Source organism: Lonchura striata, chromosome 3 (genome assembly GCF_050655825.1).
Source record: "Lonchura striata isolate lonStrDom1 chromosome 3, ASM5065582v1, whole genome shotgun sequence".
Lineage (NCBI taxonomy): Eukaryota > Metazoa > Chordata > Aves > Passeriformes > Estrildidae > Lonchura > Lonchura striata.
In genome coordinates this window covers 102,614,558-102,636,114 of record NC_140705.1, presented here as the reverse complement: position 1 = coordinate 102,636,114, position 21,557 = coordinate 102,614,558, and the positions used below count along the sequence as shown (strand labels likewise).

Below are 21,557 nucleotides of genomic sequence, written 5' to 3'. Positions count from 1 at the left end.
TATAAACACAGATGATGTTACTTATACATGCAACACATATCACCTTTTAAAAAGTGCAAGTTAATTATTAAGTATACTGAGCACAATAAAATTTTTATTTCACAGTAACTGTGATAAATATTATTCCATTCTATACAAGACGACAAAACTACTCCGAGCTCTAATTCTCTCTGATAGCAGTTCTAAGACTCCTAAAAAATATTTTATATAATAATTTTTTGTTATAAAACAATGCATAGGCATCGTAACTGCTTCAGCTCTTAATAGTGGTTGCACTTTCAGTTGTAGTTCCGTATTAGCTCAAAAATTCAAACAAAGAAACAATTCCAACCCCCCCCCCCACACCCACAAAATCATCCTGCACAGACAGTAATAGATTTCATGGTTTAAATCCTTGTTTTTACAGTTATCTATTTAAACACTCCCATCTCCTATTACAACTCACACAGACGGGAGTGATAAAGTTCTTAAAGCACAGGTATCAAACCCCTTGCTAAAATCAGAGCTATCACAACACAAGTTAAAACCTGAAACACATGGTTCACATTCGAACAATGGCTAGAAATTACACCACATCTCTTCTTAGGAATATTTCAGTCTCTGGTGGCTACTTAAGAACATAAAACTCACCTGTCACCTTGATTATTTCTATTAGCTAGTTTACGAGCCTGACGATCCATCAAACTTGTCCTAGAGCGAGTTTTTTTCCAAGAATAGTAATATTTTACAAGGCTTGCAATGGTCTTGTCTGGGAGCTAGAAGAATTCATCAACAGATTAACACTTCTAAAATTTAAAATTCCATCCAGAATTATAATTCTGCTCTGTTTATAACCATCTTTAAACAATATTTAAAATGCATTGTTAAGATTGAAAGGAGGGATGTATTTCATACACGTCTTTAAAAAGGGGAGAAGGCTTCTTTTCATTAGAGTGAAAAAGCTGTATATCCAAGAGACATGATGAAATCAAATTAAATCTTATATTCAAGGTTCTTCCTGAAGCTTTTACACAGAAATCAACATGAAATTTCAGCCCAACAGAAGCCTTTATTCTTAGTGCATCTGAACTATTTAATGCTTCTGATTAAAATATTACTTTACCATTTGCTGGATCCTGTGAAAGCTCTTTCCATGGAAGCTAAATGCTTGCTCAAACAGGACTTTATCTTCAACTGTCCATTCATCAGGGAAAGGAGTGAAGTTAGGGAGATCCGCAAGGGACTTCTCAATATTGTGTTTATGCCAGAACAACATGCCGAGAGCCTTTGAAAAGAAACAAGTCCCTCTTTGGATTTAGTCAATTTTCTTAAATGTTGAGACAAGATAAATAAAAACAGGCAATTTACTTGTTTGAAATAAAATCTGACTATCAGAATACCTTCTCAAAATGTATTTACAATTTTATTGACTATTTACTATAGATTACAAAATTCTTTTTGGAGAGTGGGCACATCTATACTTTTTTAATGGTATGAAAGCCAGACAATTTAAGGTTGGCATGGCAGCAGTAATTCTAGAGCAGCATGAGCTAGGCTGAGAGGCTCAAATCTAACCTGCTTTCTTACTTTACGGGCATATATATCACCTACACAGTTCCCTACAGGCCTTTATTACCAGCCCACTCAAGAAAGAAAATAAAAATACTTTTTAGTAGCCAGAGGATCATCCAAAATGCAAGTCTGTAAGTTCAAAGTGAGAGTGGTCTTTCTACAACTCTCCAATCCACAAATAGCAGCATGGCCACTTCATCATATGCACCTAATAAGGAATGGAAATTTAAATGTACTTTCTTATATAATTTCATTTCTCAATAGTCTAAAACAATTTTAAGTTCATTGGACCAGAGAATCACAGGCAGATTTGATGCCAAGATTTGGGCATGAGAATTGGGCAATGTAATCCACTCAGTTTCACTCATACAGCACAGACACAATCACCAGGCATCTCTCCAAACCCCTGATTTCACATCTTCCAACAACCTGGACACAGCAAACCTCTGCTCTTGTTAAAATGGCAAGTGACAAGCACCTCTCGCAAAGAGAATTTCTATTCCATTGCGAGGAGTCTACAAATGTTTTGTACCAGAAGTTATTTTGGAAATCCATCTCTTGGAGACTTGAGATCCATCAGTTCCTCCTCTTGCCTAACAGAAGTCAAGGCATAAAGAAATAACACCAAACCCCAGATATATTCTGAACATTGTAACACTGGCAGCCTCTTTGGCAGACTGCAGTTAATGAGCAAGCTTCCATCTTCTGAAACTTGAATATATATCTTCTTTTCAATTGTACAGAAAATATTTTTTTTCAAAAGGTAATCTCACTTTTACATATATTGGTTAATTTATGAAGAATTTGGAGACAGAATTACATGCAGACCAACAAAGTTTTATCCTTACTTTTTAAGGAATGGTGACTAAAGGCTGTTAAATAAAAAGTGAACTTGTTTGTTACTTTCGGAGCTAAAACTTGAATCTATTCTCCTGCCTCTGAAAAAACCCACTCAACTGAGGTTGTTTTGTGAGTATTTTTCAATATGAAAGAAACCTTTTCAGTGCCATCCCTATCAATTAATGGTTCAAAATTGTACCATATTTGCATTCCAGTGTTAAACTTGAAATTTGTAAGCTGCTTCCCTAAGAAACTCTTTAGCTAAATATACACACACAATTGCATGACATGCCCAGTGTATCAAAAAACATACCAAACCTTTCAAAAGTGCACATTACAAGCTGAGCATGTCATGAAAACAAAGAGCTCAATCTTTTGCAGAGAATCCAGACCACAACTGTATGCAGATCCATTTAACTGCAGTGTTTGCTGCCGTGCCTGAAGAGAAACAGCGTTAATTAATGGTAACCAAGGGGAAAAATAAGAGTTGTGTTATAGTTTTTTATTTTTAAAAAATAGTTTAAATGAGCACTCTCATTCCACAGCGCTTACCTGTTCCACATTGTATCCATGTTTTTCCTTTGCTATTGCTATATATTCATCCACTGTAACAAAACAATGTCAGAATTACTCTTTAATACTTTTAGCTCTGCTCTACGACAGAATTAGCCATCTAACATGTGAAAAGTTTCCCCATGCTTTAACACACTGCATAGTCCCAGATCCCCCAAAATGTTAAATATACTCACAGCTTTATTAATAATAAATAAACTCACTGACCATTATTGAACATTCAATTTTAGAAACTTTTTACACAAGCTAATTCTGCTTTCTTTCACATTTTTACTACAATAAAACCACAGAGGCTCATAATTTATTTATTTAAAGCAGAGACTAGCTGGTTATGGAAAGGCTATGCCTTTTTGGAACCCCCTCCTGCCTTAGTTTTAAAGTGAACTACTTCTACTGCTTGTATTCCCAAACATGTTGAAAATTAAAGCAAGGAGATCCTATCTCAATGATCATGTATATCCTCCATATTGCTATGGCTTTCACTGACCAATACTGATTTTAACTATGACACAAAGTTTTCAATAGAAAGTATGAAAAATCAATAATTAGATAACAAAATTAAGGAATAACATTTTAAAAATCATATTCAGAAATAACTTTTCATAACTTTGAAATTAAGCTCCACTTCATTACTTTAAAAAAAAAACCTTTTCCAAGTCACCTTCTTGAGATCAAAATTAAGTGGCAACTAAATACTTGAAAGGAAGTAAGATCAAGAAAAGGAAATAATTCTATCCTACTTCTTCAAATGGACAAGGGATATCCTTGCCATGCACTGTTGCTGCAAAAAGTTAATTATACTTTAAAGGAATGAAAAAAAGCATTTAATAATCATACTCGTGTTTTATTTCTAACTGTTCTGCAGTATTTGAAGGTGCATTCCCTCAAACATAGAGGGACACAAATCTGTAATTACTGGTATTAGATAGAAACTGTCCCGAGGATGAGGTTCTCATGGCTGTTACATATGGGAAATTCTAGTAAAGGAGACTGGTTTAAACTAGATTAAATGGATAACTGATCATATCTAGTCAGATGACTCCTGTATTTCAGGTCCCTCCTAAAGGGAAAAAATGTTTGGTTTTTCCTTCTGTGACAGCAGTAATAATTTCCCCTTGAAGTGGGCCTCAACAAATCTTTTCTAAACTCATCCATTGCAACTCCTTCTCCTAGGAATTTAAAGCGGCAAGTTCCTCATGTTCAGCTATATTATTCTTTAATTAATAACAAAAGGTTTCACAGACAATGATGATAATCAAAATAGGCAGTATGATCTGAAACAAAGACTTTACTAACATAAAAGATCAGCTTTGCTTTACCTGGAGTTCTCTTAATAAAGAAAAATCTTTGTGTTTAATTATTTGCAGTTTCACTTTGTGTAAAATAAAGAGCAAACAGGCACACCAGAAACAATTATTTAGTTTACTTAATCACCCAAATTCCTAAGCAGGCAAGGACTTACACTTGGCATCAGGAATATTATGATATGGAGACCATACAAGCATCCCTCCATTATCTTTATCAGTGTATTTTATGGCACCTGTAAGAAAACAAGTAACTCTCAATATTTGTTTAATAACTATGATCTAGAGAACTACGTGACACTAAGCAAAAGCCAACCACAGTAAGAAGTCCAGTGACTAAGGAGAGAGAGGGAAAAGCCATTCATTCATAATTAATTCCTTAAGATATCAAATGGCTGAATCTGAACACTACTCTTAGGATGTTCAAGTATAACTAAATATTAGACAGTATCCTGGTTACCACAATTAAACCACTGAAGTGCATTGCTTCAGTTGGAAGGAATCTTATCTAGTTCCAAACCTCCTTCCATGGGCAGGGACACCTTCCACTTGACCAGGCTGCTCAATGCCTCATCCAGCCTGGCCTTGAACAACTTCCAGGGAAGGGGTATCCGCAGCTTCTCTGAGCAACCTCTGCCAGTGCTTCACCATCCCATAGTGAGGAATTTCTTCCTCATATCTGAATCTACCCCCTGTGAAGTTGGCAAAGATGCAGCTTTGCTCTCCTGAAGTTTGATTGTCCATTAGTGCTCTAACATTTACCACGACCATAGGAGTACTAGGACCTACTGTGGTCAGTTAGGTTTCCTTAAAACAAACAAACAAAAATAGGCAAGAGCTAGAATTCAGTCACCATCCCTGATCCCTTTCAACAAGAAACTATACTAACAACTTTGCCAGAAACCATTCTGTTCAACTCTTTAGTTTTGATTTTGCTAATTTTCTAATTTTAATATTCATAACCAACCAAATAGCACAGCTGGAGAAAGCAGTTAGAAATAAAGGTAATTTTTGGTTTTGGTTTGTTTACCCCCCCCACCTCAATGTAGCAAGGGAAGCAGTACAAATTACAACCCATCAGGACAGGGCAGTACTGATGAAAACACTGAAGCACTAAATCAGAGCATATGATTTTTGAAAACATGCTGTAAAAGAAAACTCCCTGATACTGTAAAGCATTAATTCAGAGTCACTTTCCATTACTATTTCACAAGTGTAGTCTAAAACATAAAGCCCCTTACAATCTATTTGTTTACAACAGTTTATCTCACCAAGAAATTGCCCAACAATTGGATTTATATCTAATGTCAGTATGAATTTCTTGAGTAATCACCCTCAGAAGAAGTATCCTTGCATCCTTCTTGGAGAAGAACAGCTTTTTTGGTCCAGTTTTTCACTCCATTTTAAGCTCACGCACTTTATATTTAGGCTCTGTATCTTGTTTGAAGCAAACTAAAAAACAAACCCAGTGCTTTGGAAAAAAGAACAGTGTAGTGCTTTCCCTTTATGTACTATGTTTTGTTGCTCTTCACTCTTCAGTTTGGCAGTGTTTTGTATTTCCTATCATCTCTGCAATCTTGATCCATCACAACTGTGAACTTGAAAATAGTTAATTAAAGAACCCCTGCGCCTTTCCAAAATGAGATGTGTAAGGCAGATAACTTCAATGCAGTATAATCTCTGTAACAGGTTAAGAATGTACATATACTCATAATGCACCAGTTTCAAGGCATAAGCACTACTAAACTCCGAAAGGTTTTTGGTATACAAGAATGAACTCCTTAATATAACATTCCACTTTAAAACAAAACAGCATGACATTATTACTCATTAGGAATGCAAGATTTCATGAAGAGCAGGGCAAGCGTGTTACAAGCACATTTCTCTTGTCACAAGTAAATTAGCACTATCCTGCATTTCATTCTAACTAAAGATGAGGAGAAAGCAGGACCACCAGAGCATGTATTAGAATCTCGGGTTATGAGGAAAAAATTTCTAAAGATACCTGCAGACTACTGGATGTCATGGATATTATCAGATACTGAATACTCAAGTACTAAAGCAAAAAAAAAAAATTCGTTTCCAAGTTCTTGTGCCTGCAGGAGATCATGTGTGTGGTGACGCTCCCCTAACGAGGTGCCACCCTCACGTGACAAAGGAACGACCACCAGAACATCCCTTTTCAAAGCAGTGCTGTGTCCCCAGCAGGAATCAGACATCTGCTTCCATTCAGGTGGCACCTTCACACTGCCAAAAGAAAAGCCAGGATGACAAAGGAATAGTTACATGTATACAGGTAGCTTGAAGAAAGGCACCTTGCCATCAGCACAGAATGTCCCTAGCTGTAGGACAGGGATCCCTCCATCTCTGATGCCTTGAGAGGCTGATCTGGAACAAAGACTAGACAGAGTTGAAATAATAAAGTAGGTATTTATTAAAAGGCCTTAAAAGGCTACATCTTGGGTAGTACAAGACCCCAGCCAGGGCTACACCCAAGATGGACTCAAAAGGGTCACAAAGTTTCCCACTTTTATAAGTTTTGGTCTATTTATATATTGGGGTTAATTATCCAATTACAGCTTCAGGTTATGATGTCCCATCCTCCTTGTTTGCTTTTTTCAATTGTTGTTTATGCTTTTTGGGCCTGAAGCTTGTAACCGCTGTCCTTGGCTCTCAAGCTAGAAAAGGATTGTTTGGTCTAACTACCCTGAGAAGAGAACTTACTAACATTTAATAGGAAGCTCAGAGCTACACACCAAGGCAGCACAGAATCTGAGAAATAGGAAAACTAAAACTTAAGGCATCATCGCTATATGCAGGACCATGACCTACCTTCCTGGGAACTTTTTGCCTGTCCTTTATGCCCCAAACACTCAAGCAAGCAGCCCTAACCCCCAAAGATGCTGTGTTACACCTCGAGGACAACATCTTTTTTACAAGGGAAGGGGACATGTTAACCAAAGTGTGTTAGAAGACTTGTAAGCCAGTAAGGAAGTGAAGGACCAAGAACTACATCTGAAGAAGTCTACCTCTCCCCAAAACGCACCTCCCAAGCCACTGAGGAAGAGGCTTCTGCACTTTGGCTGCTGCAACCCTCTGCCAGTACCAGTTAGGAAATGCAGCCAGCTGAAGATGACCAACAGGCACTCTGTACCACTTCCAGAACAGGAAAATCATAGCAGCAAACTGACCCTCTCTAAAGTGCAGCTTCACATTAGAAGTTTGGTATGCACAGCTGGCACAGCCCTATGCAGGATTCCAGGTACTAAGAATAAATTGAGCATCCAAAAGCATACAAAACACAGGGAGGGCATTGTGGGGCAGCATGGCAATTTATAAGTATGTTGGTTTCCAGCAGAAAATGTACTTTGCTTAAGACTAAGCCTTCCCCACACCATTTAATAATTTCAAAACTAAAAAGCCTGTTTTCCTATTAGAAGGCTAGAAAAGTTCTAAAGACATACAAACAAATGCATTCCTAAGTGACCTTAAATGGTATAAAATATTCTTGACAGCCCCAACTCCATCCCTGAAAAGAGGGTAAATAAGTATTTCAGCATTAAGTAAGTAAAATTAATACTAAAACCATTGTGAAGTCTAAATCTGAGTGGAATAAAACTTCTCTAGCAGTTATCTGTGGATGACACAACAGGGTGGTGCATTCTATACCTTGATTTCCAAAAGGATGCAAACAATCCACAGTATAAGGACACCAGCTTTGTAACATCCTGTTAGATCTATAGGTAAGTCAGTACAAGAAGAAAAATCTTCAAGTATAGAAAATATTATAGGAAAACCAGGAGGAGACAAAAATCTGAGTGCAAGAGATTATTAACTCAGCAAATTAGATAAAGTAAAAAACCCAAGTTTGCTTATTAAAGTTGTTTCTTGCAGTGACAAAATCTCTCTCACTGCTGTAATAGTTGGTGACGATTAAAAGCACTACTTCTCTTAAGCTCTATCTGAAAGTTTGCTTGTAAAAAGAATATTGTGTAGAGAGGGGTAAGAGTATATTTAAGTGAACTTCTCCTAATTGTTGCTTCCAACCATAATCTACTTCTTCCATGAGACACTGAGAAACAGCTGCACTTTTTCTTTAAAAAAATTATCTTGTTTTATTCATAAACTAAGTTTTAAAAAAATGTTTACTGCCATCACAACATTAATCATGAATATTTTGTTCCTCAGTGTATTGTTGTAGAGCATTGCTTATGGCTGTTTTTCAAGACAGGCTAAGTGAAAGCCAAGGATTGGTATTATTCCACTCATTTTAGTATTCTGTGGTTTTATCAGGGCCGACTTATGTCTTAGAGTTATGTCTACTTTTACTCATCATTGATTCCCTTCTCCCACCTATTTATTTCAAGGGGCTTAAAAACAGCACTCAAGAGTACTGCAAATAAACACAGACTATAAAGTATCTCAAACTCTAAAAAAAAAAAGCATTAGAATAATTCCAAGAAGAAACTTAAAGATAATCAAATACAGTGCCATGTCCATATATGCAAACCTAGAACGAAAGGAGAGCTTATTAACTCACTTGCTACAAAAAAGTAACCTAAATGTACCTGCAAGAGCACAGATTTTTGTCTCTCATTATTTCTAAGAAATTATGCCTCAAAACTCACCAGAAAAAAAATTCAACCAAAAAAACCAAAGAGATGAAAGAATGAGATCTCACTGATATCTCCCCTCAGATAACTAATCTGTTAACGTGGTGTCGTACTTTTAAACTTGATGGACTTTTAAAATTTATTTTGTCAGACTTAGGTGTTCCAAAATAAATCACTACCTTCTTACCCTAATTAGCAAAATTCACACAAGAAGGATAATACCTCATAATAAAACATTATGCCTCTAATGCAGGAGTTATTAAAGAAACATTTCCATTATTAAGGAAACTGATAGGGTGACTGTATACTAACTCCAGTTATTGGGGAAAGAGGCATTAATTGAATATCATCCCCCAGAAACACTTAGGAGCTCTAAAAAGTCTGGTTATAGGAGAGCATAAAATTAGTTCTGTAGTCACTAATGTAATGGTACTATTTCATATACAGTTTACAAAATTGAAACCACAGAACCGCAATTGTCCTACAAGGGCTGAAGAGTTCTTTTAATCAAAAGAAAACAAACACTAGGTGTTTTTCTAATTTAAGTGGCCTATAGAAAAAGCAAATGCAGGCTGTGGATTAGACACCATCCTTTTTATCTGTGTATATTTTTATGTGGGCAATGTAAAAATAAAAGGTGCAAACAATTAGCCTTATTAACAAAGAGGCATAGACTGCGTGCTCCTTCTTAGGGAAAAGGCATTCCCCTAAGCCAAGATCACGCATTCATTTAATCCCACCCTCGCGCTTTGCTTCCCCCGGCCTTTTCTTCGGCCGGTGGGGACTTGTGCCCATACAGAGGGGCTCGCCCCAGCCTTGGGAGGCACCCTGAGAGCAATCCTCTTCCGGCAAGAAATCATCTGACACCCGTGGAGCCTGCCTGGAGAACAGCAGAGTAGACAGGCTTCATCTGACCGCTACAGCGGAGCTGCTGCACGCTCCTCCGGTCTCCCTGTTCAGCGTAGTAAGGCACGGCAGCATTCTAGCAATTAACTTGCTGAAGCCGAGTTCCAGGCTAGGCGAGCGTACCCATATTCCTCGGGGCGGGGCTGGGGGGGGGCGAGGAAGGCGGGGGAGAGCAGCTCAGCCTGCCACGGTGGGGCCAGCGAGGCTACTACAGCACACAAAACCAGGAGCAGGAGTTTCCCACCGAGCGCATCTTCCACCCAGCGCCTCCAGCACGCAGCCAGGTCTGCTCCGCTTCCGGCAGGGCGCATCACTTCCCACCCTTGCCCGACAACATCCATCACCCCTCGTCAAATTTTTTAATGGTTAGAGGTTTAAGGACGGGGTGGGGGGGGGGGGGGAAAATCAAGCTTTTACTGCTTCACCGCCTCCCGCCGGATACACATAATGCGGCCGATAATGAAGTGAGAATCCCCCGCCGCGAAGCCCCCCGTCCCCGGAGCGCAGATGCTGCCCCGGCCAAGCCTCCCGCCGCCGGCACCGGGCCGCCGACACAAAGGCTCAAAAGCACCACGAATAGAGCCCCGCGGCCGCCGCCGGAGAGCGCCGGGCGAGCCCGCCCCGGCGGCGAGCCCACCCCTCCCGCCTCGGGAGATGTCAGGTTACAGCCGAAAAGCCATTTACCGGGCTCGAAGTCAGGAATGCGCGCCTGGTATTCCGCTCCGACCCTCATTCCTACATCTGCAAGGCAAAGGGGGGAAGAGAAATTCAGGGCTGGAGCGTCCCCGGGCGCCGTCCCAGGCTCCCGCCGTGCGGCGGGCGGGCGGGCTGGCGGAGCCCCCGCCGCGGCCGTGCGGAATAAGCCACCTCCTCCCCCCGCCACCCCCCGCCCACCGCCGCCGCCGCGGATTAAGCCCCGACGACCGCCGAGGAGGGGGGCAGGAGGAGGCGGAAGGGGGAGTTTATTCCAGCGGAACAATGGGGACGGCGGCAGCTCCCGGGAGACACTCCCTCCCCATCGTTAAGTACCGCGGGGGCAGCCGCGGGGCCGCGCCGCGCGCTCCCGCCCCCCCGCCCCGCACACGCGCGGCCGCGGCACGGACGGAGCGGCGGAGCCCCGGCACCGGGAAGGGGGAGGCGGCTCGGCTCGGCTCGCCGCCCCTCCCGCCGCCTTCGCCACCCCCCTGCCGCCGCCGGCGGGGCGGCCCCAGGCTCGCACCGTGCTCGTCGCCACTGTCGCCGCCGCCGCTCTCCGGCTCCGAGTAGTGCCCGTTGGAGGGGCTGCTGCTCTTGGCGCCGTTGGGGGCTGCCCGGCTCTTACCCCCCAAGAGCTCCGCGCCCTTCTCCATCATGCCCGGCATGCCAGGGCTGGGAGCGGGGGAGAGCGGCGGCAGCGCTGCTGCCGAGGGGGGGGAAGTTAATACGGAGCCGCCATGTTCCCCCTTCCCGCCCCCCCCTCGGGCACCTCCTCCCCCCGCCCGCCGCGCCCCCCTCCCCCGGCGCCGGGAATCCCTCCGCGCCGGCCCGGCCGGATCTCGCCGCGGGGCGGGGATGCCGCCGGAGCGCCGGCGGCGCGGCCGAACGGAGGAGGAACGGGAGGATTGCTGCCGCTCCCGGGCCGCGGCCATGCCGCCGCGCCGCGGAACTCACCGGCCAGCGGGCCCGGAGCAGAGAGGGGACTATTTCCCGGCGGCGGCGGCGGCGCAGGGATCGCGGCGGGCGGGTGTGGCGGACCCGGTGGTGCCGCGCCGGGCGGGAGGAGCCGCGGCCGCGCAGGGCTCGGGCGCGGACGGGCGGCGCGGGCCGCGGAGCGGGACCGAGACCGGGCCCCGGCGGGGAAAGCCGATGCTGAAATTTTTGAATTTAGAAAGAAAACCGTGCTGGTTTTCTTTCTAAATTGAAAAAGTGATATATTTATTTACCCGTTAAGTGAATCCCGGTGCGTTACCAGGTGCTGCGGTGTTGCCATCCAGTTTGTCTCAAATATTCATGTTTTATGAGGTAAAAAAGGGCTGAGACGGGCTCCAGACCGAGTCTGAGTTACAGTGTGACAGCAGTCTTGCTGCTTAGTCTGGAGAGGCATTATTAGTGTGGTTTGTTCTGTGGAAATACATTTAATGTTCTTGCAGCTATGTTTTAATGTGTTATAGGTATTTTTAATGACGCAGTGATGGTTTGTCAGTCTGATTTTCGGATGTAGGGAAAAAAGTATGAACTTAAATTGCTGTATATCAAGATAAAGTCCCATGTTCCAGCTAAGAGTGTCTGACACGATCCATTACCCTTTGTCACATCTCAGCAATTCTTCCCGAACTCTGCCCTGGTGGCTGTCTACCCCCAGCTGGTTGGTTGATTGATTGATTAATTGATTGAAGAGTGCTAGCAGGAATAGTGCAGCTTCTTTCTTACGGTGAGATAAAGGGGAGATGACTACTTGTGTCCGTACTTAAGGCTACTAAGTGCCTTATAGTTGGATTGTAACATGATATTGTTAGCGATGTTTGCTGTTTCTTCATACTTGCCTTGAAAGCAGCCCATTATGGTCAAGTTATCTACTTTTGAAAAACCTTTGGTATATGTGTGCTTCCTAGAATATGTCAGAAAAATACTGTCAAGACGTTTCCTGCTTTGGGAATTTTGTGTCTTTGAAGAACTGGTTTTGTGACAGCTTTTGGCCAATGGCTATCAAAAACGCAAGTAAACAAGCTCCGACTCCTTTATGCTTATTGTTTTTCAAGAGCTGGAGAGGAAGATTAGTAAGGACAAGGTAGGAGCAGCGGTGGTTGACGGCCTGCAAGTGCCTCAACAATTGAGGATTTGCAGTCTCACAGTTTAATGTACATGAAAGAACTCACAATAAGAAAATGAAATGCCACAACCACAGGAAAATCTTGAACCAATGTTTGTATTTTTAAGGCACAAAAGTTAGGAAATTTACAAGAAGCACGAAATCATTATGAAAACTTGCAGGAAATTGGGATTTGTTGTTTTAGTTCTCCTAAGGCCATCTATTTGAGACTTTTATCTTCATTTTCCACGGATGTGAAATTTGGGCACACATGTGGCACTAGGCCGATATTTGTCTAACAGTTCTAAACTACTGATAAAAACTACCGGAAGTTTTAGTAAGCTGTTACACCTTTCAGGAATTTTAAGTTCTTACAGGTGTCATGAAAGTAACCACCAGAAAGGAAGAAAGATTCCTTGTAGCATGATTTGGAGGAGAATTGTGAGAGGAGCTTGACCTTTTCTGTTTCTGTTATTTGCGTGGCTGCTGATGAAACTGCATTTTGGAGGTTACAATAAAGGGGCATAGGTTCACTTAGTTAAGCGCTTAGATATTAGCAGATGCATGTAATGATTTTTTCCCCCCTGCAGTCTGGAAGTTGGCTTGGTTTGGGCTGTTTATTCTCTTGGATTCTTGTCTTATCCTTCTTTTGTCTTCTGTTTCAATTTTTTTATTTGGTTGTTTTTTTATCCCTCTCTCCACAGATCCTCTGTCACATTCAGTATATGGGTGCTTCTGGATTAGATGTGACTTGATAATCAAGTAGTTGGTTGTGACATTGGTCCTGCATTTGTTATAGAAACTATGCATAAGGAGTTGTTTTAGACTAACATTAGCATGTAGAATCACAGCATGGATTGGGTTGGAAGGGACCTTAAAGATCATCTGGTTCCAAACCCTTCCCAAGGGCGAGGATGCTACTCAGTAGATCACGTTTCTCAGAGCCCCATCCAACCTGGCCTTGGACACTTCCAGGGATGGGGCATCCACAACCTCTCCTTGCTTTATGTTGTCTCCTTTCTTCTGTATATCCTTCCTTGTCCGTATCCTTGTTTGTAGTTTTTGTTTCCGGACATAATCCCTAGAGGGCAGCGAAGTAACCAGTGCGTTCAGAAGGTGCAAATCCGGCCAGGCTAAAGATTCTCGTTATGAGCCTGTCAGTTTGACATTCTTGCAGATTATGCCTTTCTTCTTAAAACGTGTTTCCCAAGTCATAGTTTCAGGGGGAAGGTTTGTGTTTGGGCAGGACGGCAGGGATCCTTGGGGTGCAAAGTGGATTGCAACAGAGAGGAAGGGAATTAGGGAATGGACAAGTTGCAGACAAGGAAGGTGAAGCAGTTGCTTCTTCCCTTTTAGTGAAGGGAAAAAAAGTAGAAACAGAAGCTCAAAAAGAAACATTAATTAACTCAGCTTAAAACCTGCATGGCTTCTGAGGATGCTCCACACAGGCTTGACACCTCTTGCAAGTTTTGTTGGTGTGGGTTCTTGGAATTCACTGCAAACCAGACTGATTGGAGTGTGGACTTCTGCATATTATTACCTTAACAGTGAGGGCTAATGACAGCATTAACTGTTGAGTGGTGAGCTAGGGGAAAGTAAAGACTGTTTATTCAGAAGAAACTAAATTCTTAAAATGAGGTTTTAACATGCCTATATTACTATAGAATAATATAGAATGGGAATTACCTCTAAAATTGAATCCAGTCATTAACCCAGCACTGCCAAGTTCATCACTAAACCACATCCCTAAGTGTCACATTCATGCTTCTTTTAAATACTGCCTGGGATTGTGACTCCACTACTTCCTTGAGCAGCCTGTTGCGATGCTTGACAAGTCTCGCTGTGAAGAAAGTTCTCCAAATATCTAATCTAAATCTCTCCTGGTGCAACTTGAGGCTGTTTCCTCTCATCCTGTAATTACCTGTGAGAAGAGACCAATCCCCACCTTGCTACAGCCTCCTTTCAGGCAGCTGTAGACAGCCATGAATATTGCTCTCAGCCTCCTTCTTTCCAGGCTGAACAACCCCAGCCCACTCAGCTGCTCCTCATAAAATTTGTGCACCAGACCTTTCACCAGCTTTATCTCTCTTTGGATGCTCTTTAGCACCTGTTGTATGTTATGCCTATCTCAACTATAAATTTCTAACTCATTAAATTCTAGGTCAGGGAAAGTATTGCAGATCACATGTTTGTCCTTTTATCTTATGGTGACAGTTTCATGCTTTCAGTTTTTTTGGAAAGAGCATTTTGACAGTTTCCTGTCTTGGGAATGTTGCCTTACACAATTTAAAAGCTGTGTCTTTAAATATTTTTAGAAACAGGTCAACAGATTTGTGATGCTTCTCCAGAAAAATTATAGATGGATGACGTGTATTGTGTGAAACCCAAAGAAGATAGGACGACCATGGAAACCTTTTGGCAATATCCAGCCTAGAAACTTGTGCTTTCATGTGAAGGTTTATAATTGTTCCACAAAGAAAACTAAGCTCTTTGTTGTCATAAACACATTAAGAAAAGCATGACTGGGATCAAGGTAATGTCAGATAAATTACACTGCTTGGAGTCTGTTCACACCTCTGCTGGAAAATATATAGGTGTCATCCATCAACTCCTGTGTTTCTTTTATATTATACACCACTAGGCCTGCTGGGTGGTAAGTGGGAGGCTTGGAGTGGATGGGGTGAGATATTAGTTCTTTTACACTGATGGTTGTTGCTATGTTTCATTCAACATTCTTGAAATTTTCAAGGACTTCACATTTTAGTGGAACCAGTGGAAGATGGTGGCTTCTCTACAGCTTTAGAAAATCAGGCCTTCAGTCTCAAGCTAGCACTCATTAGGATTTTTCAATGCTAGTCTTAATGTTTTAAGGCAGAAATTAATAAAAGTTTGTTCTATAACTGGCCATTAAAATGAAACAGCAAAGCATCTCCTGCCTTTCTACTGTTAATATCCCCCAACTGAGATCTTTTTCTTTTTCTTTCTTTTTGTAGTGCTATTTTCCAGTTAAAGGTTTCAAGAGTTATCTGCTTTCCAGATCTGAATGGGATTCTTCTGCATCAGAAGAGCTGGTAACTTACTCTTGGGAGATGAAGAAAGTCATGTTGCAGTTCCTTTGAGAAGTTTAAGGACTTCAGCAGTTGTAGACACTTTTTTTCTATTTAAATGCATGTCACCAGGTATCCTATCATAATGCCAAAATTTGAGACTCGGACTGTTGTGCAGTGTTAGTGGTAGATACATTGAATGGAGTGGGCAGTGTTAGGACTCTCTGGCACTGTGTTAAAAATAGTATTTTGAGATAAATTATTTGTTGCACTGTAGGAATGAGCATAATGGGTTAGTGCTAACATCCATCTTGCCCAGTACTTTGATCCTGACAGTTGTACAGAGGAACTCATTTTGGAGCGGGTGCCATAGTCTCCATTCTGTGTTGGCAAGAAGTCTATTCTTGGTCTTCTAAGGATTTTTACTCTGAGCTGGAAAGCTTGGTAAAAAAAAATTCTTATTCCTATGGTTGTGTTATGAAAACTTCCGTTCCACCTTTACATATTTATAGACTTGTTTCAGTGACTTCCTATGTGTGAATTTTACTGACACTGTATGATTATATTTTTTCCCTTAAAAAATTACTTTGTCTTTTTCTTGACAGGAGGGACAGCTGTTCCTGCTCAGTCCTTTCAGTATCATTGTTTCATTTCTCTTCAGTTAATCTAAGTATCTGGTGAGCTGTACTGTTTGCAAAGAGTAAAGAGGTTCTGTGTCTGGTTGATTATGATGAGACACTGTGGGAAAAGCTGAGTGTAGCTGACTTCATGTTGTGTTGCATAGGCAACTCAGGACAACAGGCCATTTCAGAAAGTCAGTCTACAGATATTATTTAAGCACTTATATTTTTGCATACCCTATTTAAAGGAAATTTTGGTAATAGCTGGCAGTATTTCTTTGAATCAGAGCTCTGACATTCAGTATTGTCAGTGAAGATTCTCAGACTCTGTATGAAGATCTTATGTATGTGGCTGAAGTGGTAGCACCTCTACAAATAATTTGGGTTTAGGGCCAGTTGTTTCCCACAAGAGAAAAAAGATATTGTAATTGTTTTGGTAAACCAGTGTGCTTTTACTTTGTCCTCTTTCACTTCTGCAGACAGTTACCTGAACTACTTTTCATAGGACTGTTCAGGAGAAAGCAGAGGTCACTTAATTGATACTTAAAGCTGTTGGACCTCTGTAAGAAATGTAGTTTGGTTCTCCTGTACAGTGTTTACATTTTTGAATGTTTGTTGTGGTTTGGGAGGGGTTTTGTGTGTTTTTCTAAATGCAAAGCAAGTTCTTTGATTCCATGCAGTTGGGGAAACTGTGCTAAACTTATACTTTACTCTTTCTTGTCAGGTTGTCTGTTGCTGTGCTAACTTGAAGAGATGACCATTTGCTGTGAGTTTTGATGCTTATGCTCTTTCCTATGGATCTTTTCTCCTTTTCCTTCTATGAAGCAGGAAGGAACACACTGCAAGATTTTCTCTTTGCAGTTAATAGTACCAAGCACTCATTTTGTTGAGAAAAATTATCTTTAAAACATTCTAGAATAAAAAAGGAAAATGCTCTGCTATGTTACCATTGTTGTGTGCCTAATCCTGAAAAAAAGAGAACTTTGCCCCAAACACCTTACAGTTTGGGATCCAGCCAGTGTATGTAATTAGAAATTGAATTTCCAATTAGGAAAGGAAAATAAAGGGAGAATAAAGGAAACATCAATAATATGTTGGACAAATTATGTAAAATTACTGTAATCCTCTACTGCCTATCCATTTAAGATGCAGTGTTATTGCAGGAGTAATCTTGGGGGATCTGAAAGAACCAAATGATAAGAACTTCACTTGAGGAAAATGATATATTTTTACATGTGGAAAAAAGGTGTAAGGAGTGGTGTAGTAACCAGTAGTGGCAGCTTTTTTTACTGTATGTCTTAGGCCTTGGACTGTCAGAACATTTTATGCAATAGCATATTGGCAAATTCTGCTACATTTTGTCCTCCATAGCTTATCCTACCTGGCTTCTTGTGGTTTAAGGGTAGGAGAAGAAGACAAGTAAAAAGTGGAATGTAACACTGTCTAAGACCAAAAGAAGGTCTCTGATGTATTACAGGAGTTTGTATTTCTGCTTTCTATCTTGTTGTTTCTGTAGAAAATTATACACTGTTTCTTAGACATCCCTGTGTTTTGGAGCTGTGCTGGATTTTGAAGGTCAGTGTTGCTGGACTGTGTAGATATCAAAACATTACTGCTATTTAAGAGTCTTTTCCTGCTGTAACAACTGTTTGGCTCATGTAATGATCCACAGTTCAGATATACAATTTAGGAAAGATCAGCAAGAGGTTCCATTTTGATAATTTCTCTAAGACAGAGTTGCAAGCAACAAAAATATAATCATTAATGAATTTTTTCTCATATAAGTAATATTTATTTTTCTACATGGAAATTGTTATACTGCTTCACTGGAATTTTCTAGGATACAAATAGTTCTCTTAAAAGTATCCTGTTAAAAAAACCCAGCAGCTCAACAACAAACAAATCAATATGGCTGTATCCGCCTATTCAAGTTGTATTGTACAGTGTTTCCAGGAATGATGTTCTCTCTTCTCCTGTCTGAGGCAGATAATGACTACATAAATATAAAACTGAAATCCACAACTTTGCATGTGAGGGTGTGGATCAGTACATAAAGGGTCAATCTACAGTAGCAAGATTGTCCTTGGAAAGAATGAACTGTTCTCAAAATTTCTGCTGAAGTATTTGTTAAACTGAGAGGAAAAACAAAAGGTCATGCCTACACAGCTTCAGGGTGAGAAGGTTGGATACCACTAGGATGTTGCTATTGTTGGTTTCCACACAGTTTTTAGAAAAACACCCACTCAACTTCACTCTCAGCAAGTGCTTTAAATTCTCTTACTGCTGAAGATGATGTTTTTACTTGCTCTTACATAGTTCACTATCTTCTATCTAAATTACATCCCTTTTAGTGAAAGGTGGCTTTTGTCCTCAGTTAAATTAAACTAATTAAAGCTTGAAAAATGTTTTAGTCTAGGAGCCTGTTATGAGGTCCATTTGTGTTAGACACATATTGTTCTAAAAAACCAAAGAAATTACCCAGGTTTCAGAGTTACACTCTGAGCCCACTGCCAGAGATCCCTCCCTATGGATACTGGAGAACTGGCAAGGGCATTTTTGATATGTGATGTTCTGCTGGTTTGTTGTGTAAACCTACACTTCTAAGTGGTTCCCACCCCATCCACTGTTCCCTAAATTCACCTTCCCATGTGCTACATGCTGTATTTCAGTTTGGTAGCTGCAGATAGGTCTGGATAGTCTAAAAGAATGTCCTGATACTTCTCTGTACTGTGTGACTTTACATAGAAGTTTTTGTATTAATTAACTGATAGCAGTCTTTGCTTCACAATAATAGATGGAAGCAAAAAAAAAAAAACAATCCTCTTCTACTTGTAAAAAATTAACCAAAATTAGAAAAGACAAACCTCCCCTCCACCAAGTATGCAAGTGTTTATGAAAATCAGTAGTTCATATGTTACTAGTTGCTAGGTATGAATATGAGTCCAGTACTGATAAAGACCATAGAAAAAACTGCTTTTAAAAGATGATCAAATTTAGAAAGTAGTAATTTTCTTCTCAGTGCAATTGCTGACACTAAGACACTAGTTAGAGTGAGAAATTTTGTTATCACTTTATTTAAATTTTAAATTAAAAAAAGGCAGTACTATGCTGGTTACAAACCCCTTCCTTCCCTCCTTCCCAGATTTATGCTCCTCAGTTGTTTGGCTAGTTTTGCTTTTCTCCTCCACTGTCAAAGAATGCAACAAAGTTTTGTCTACACAGAAAGCAGTAATGCATGTGAGTAATGCAGCCTGTTGACATTAGTAAATGGGAAATAGGTGATGAAATGCTAAACTCAGGAAAAATATGAAATAAAGTTACAAAAATTTAGTCTGCTTTTTTCCTTCTATGTTCTAGGTTTTTTGGTTTTTTTTTTGGAGGTGAGGTTGATTTCTGGCTGTTGATAAACCTTCCATAACTGAAAATGTACAAGGAACTGGTATGCTAAAGTCTTAAGGTAAGAAACTTTAGAGCATGTGACTTCAAAACTGGAATTCTGAGTATATGTAAGGCAAAACCTATAAAATATAAGCTCTGTGCAAGAAATGTATTCACTGTGCTGAGGACAGTTTTATGCTGGGTACTCTTTAAGGTGTGTTTCTTGGAGAGGCTGCTTGGAAAGAAGCCTTAGCAGTGCCTTTACCACTGTCAGCCTCACAGGTAGGATGCTTTTGTCCAGAAAACGAACAAGGAGGCTTTTAAGACTGTTAGGCTTTTTAAATTTACTAAAGAGTTTAGGTTATGTTATAATCTGGGAAATCTGACTCAGTATTATTTGGGAATTTTTTGTATTATTACATTCTTGGAAAAAACTGTATAGTGGAATACAAAGGCAAAAAAAAAAAAGAGGACCTGCTAGCTAACACAAGCATATTCCTAACTGGGAGTTATTTTTTCTGAATCTTGGCCTAAGCCATCTTATTTTCAGTTTTATTTTTTGGACAGTATATAATGAAAACATAGGATTAAAAGTGGATTTAAAAATATTTTTTATATTAGAGACTACTAGACAACAGTTAAGGATAAAGATGCAATTAGTATCAATACAGTAATTCAGCCTGCAGAACTCCTTGCTACTTTACCAAAAGCAATCACCCAGAACTATGGGTTTCTAGATTTACTGTGGACAGGGCATACAAATAAAATTATTTGTTACAATTACTTAGCAGGGCCCTGCATTCTGTTAGAATTCAAGCAAGCTGCATCCGAACTGCTTAATTTTGCCTTGTTTTATACTGGTCGAGAGACACAGGAAAAATGAGGCCAGTGAAATACACAATAGATGTGTTAATAAAAGAAACCCCACCAAACCTGGAACCAAAGAAACTATGGGTATTTTCTTTCCCTTCTCTGAGTAACAACACCAGCAGGTCACTGCCTCTGCTCTGAGACAGGGGGAGACTGGCCATGTCAGGACAGGGTTGAGCCAAGAGGATTGAGTGGACACAACTACAACGAGGGGAAGGGTGATAGTAACTGTTGTCCCAAAAAAAGATATGTGGTGACTTTATGTTAAAATAAAACTAGGATTTTTTTTTTCCCCTCCATAACTCTGGAAATCCAGGATGCTTCCTCCTGTTGAAATACATGGAGATGGACATGCTGTCCAAATGGGGAAAATTTTTCTATGTCCTTTTGAGGTGTTCTTTAAGAAGGAACAGTTCCTCCCTGTTAGCCCACACTCCAAATGTTAGATGTATAAATAAAAACTGTACTCCCTCATCAGTTTTATTTTGAGATTTTTTTTCTTCCTTTCAGAACATTGGATTTTTTAAAGTTATTTTTCCATAGTTGTTAGCCATAAAAAGTCTGGAGGAAATTTAGTAATTCCAAAACTAGAAAAGTGTCAGTATTTATTGTTTGACAAATTTGTTATGGCTGCTTGGAAATACTAACATACTTCAGTTCCTAGATCTACAGTCTGCTGTGCAACTGGATATTTCTTTGAGTTTATTTCAGACCCTAGAAATAATTGGACCTTTAGGAACCTCAGGCTGAACTTGATGAGTGTCTCAAGATAGTGCAGAAATAAATGGAACAATTTCAGTAAGATGCACAGATATCTTCTCAAATTATTTCCTTTTGATGGACACATGTGCTTGTTAAACTCCTGACTTGACTTAGTTTTAAGGATTTTGTTTCTCATTGCTCTTCCCAGAAGATAACAAGGGTAATCACAAGCAACTAAGTATTCATGGATGTTATTACTTAACAGAATGCCTTTGCCTGCATTGCTTTGGGGGTAAGAAGTTGTACAATAATGACTACTTTGTTGATTTGAATGTAAAAATAAATAAAGTTATATTTTTTCTCCA

General features: G+C 40.4%; 1 protein-coding gene and 1 long non-coding RNA gene across 7 annotated transcripts in view; one reads left to right on the top strand and one right to left on the bottom strand.

Moving 5' to 3' along the window:
• The window catches only part of RCOR3 (REST corepressor 3), a 26,881-nt gene extending 15,630 nt beyond the window's left edge, over positions 1-11,251 (bottom strand). For 2 of the 6 annotated variants that reach the window (XM_021547621.4, XM_021547626.4), the window contains exons 1-6: positions 11,007-11,251; positions 10,472-10,528; positions 4,427-4,504; positions 2,944-2,996; positions 1,103-1,264; positions 631-755 (exon numbers count right to left, since the gene is read on the bottom strand). In XM_021547621.4, the coding sequence (XP_021403296.3) occupies positions 631-755; positions 1,103-1,264; positions 2,944-2,996; positions 4,427-4,504; positions 10,472-10,528; positions 11,007-11,148 (617 nt within the window). In that variant the 5' untranslated portion in view covers positions 11,149-11,251. Of the gene's footprint in view, positions 1-630; positions 756-1,102; positions 1,265-2,704; positions 2,833-2,943; positions 2,997-4,426; positions 4,505-10,471; positions 10,529-10,681; positions 10,826-11,006 lie in introns of those variants that run through there. The other 4 variants (XM_021547620.4, XM_021547622.4, XM_021547623.3 and 1 more) reach the window with 4 other exon arrangements.
• LOC144246032 (uncharacterized) lies at positions 11,229-21,557 on the top strand. Its single transcript, XR_013339645.2, has 2 exons — positions 11,229-17,008; positions 19,600-21,557. It is a non-coding gene; the product is annotated as an uncharacterized LOC144246032 (long non-coding RNA).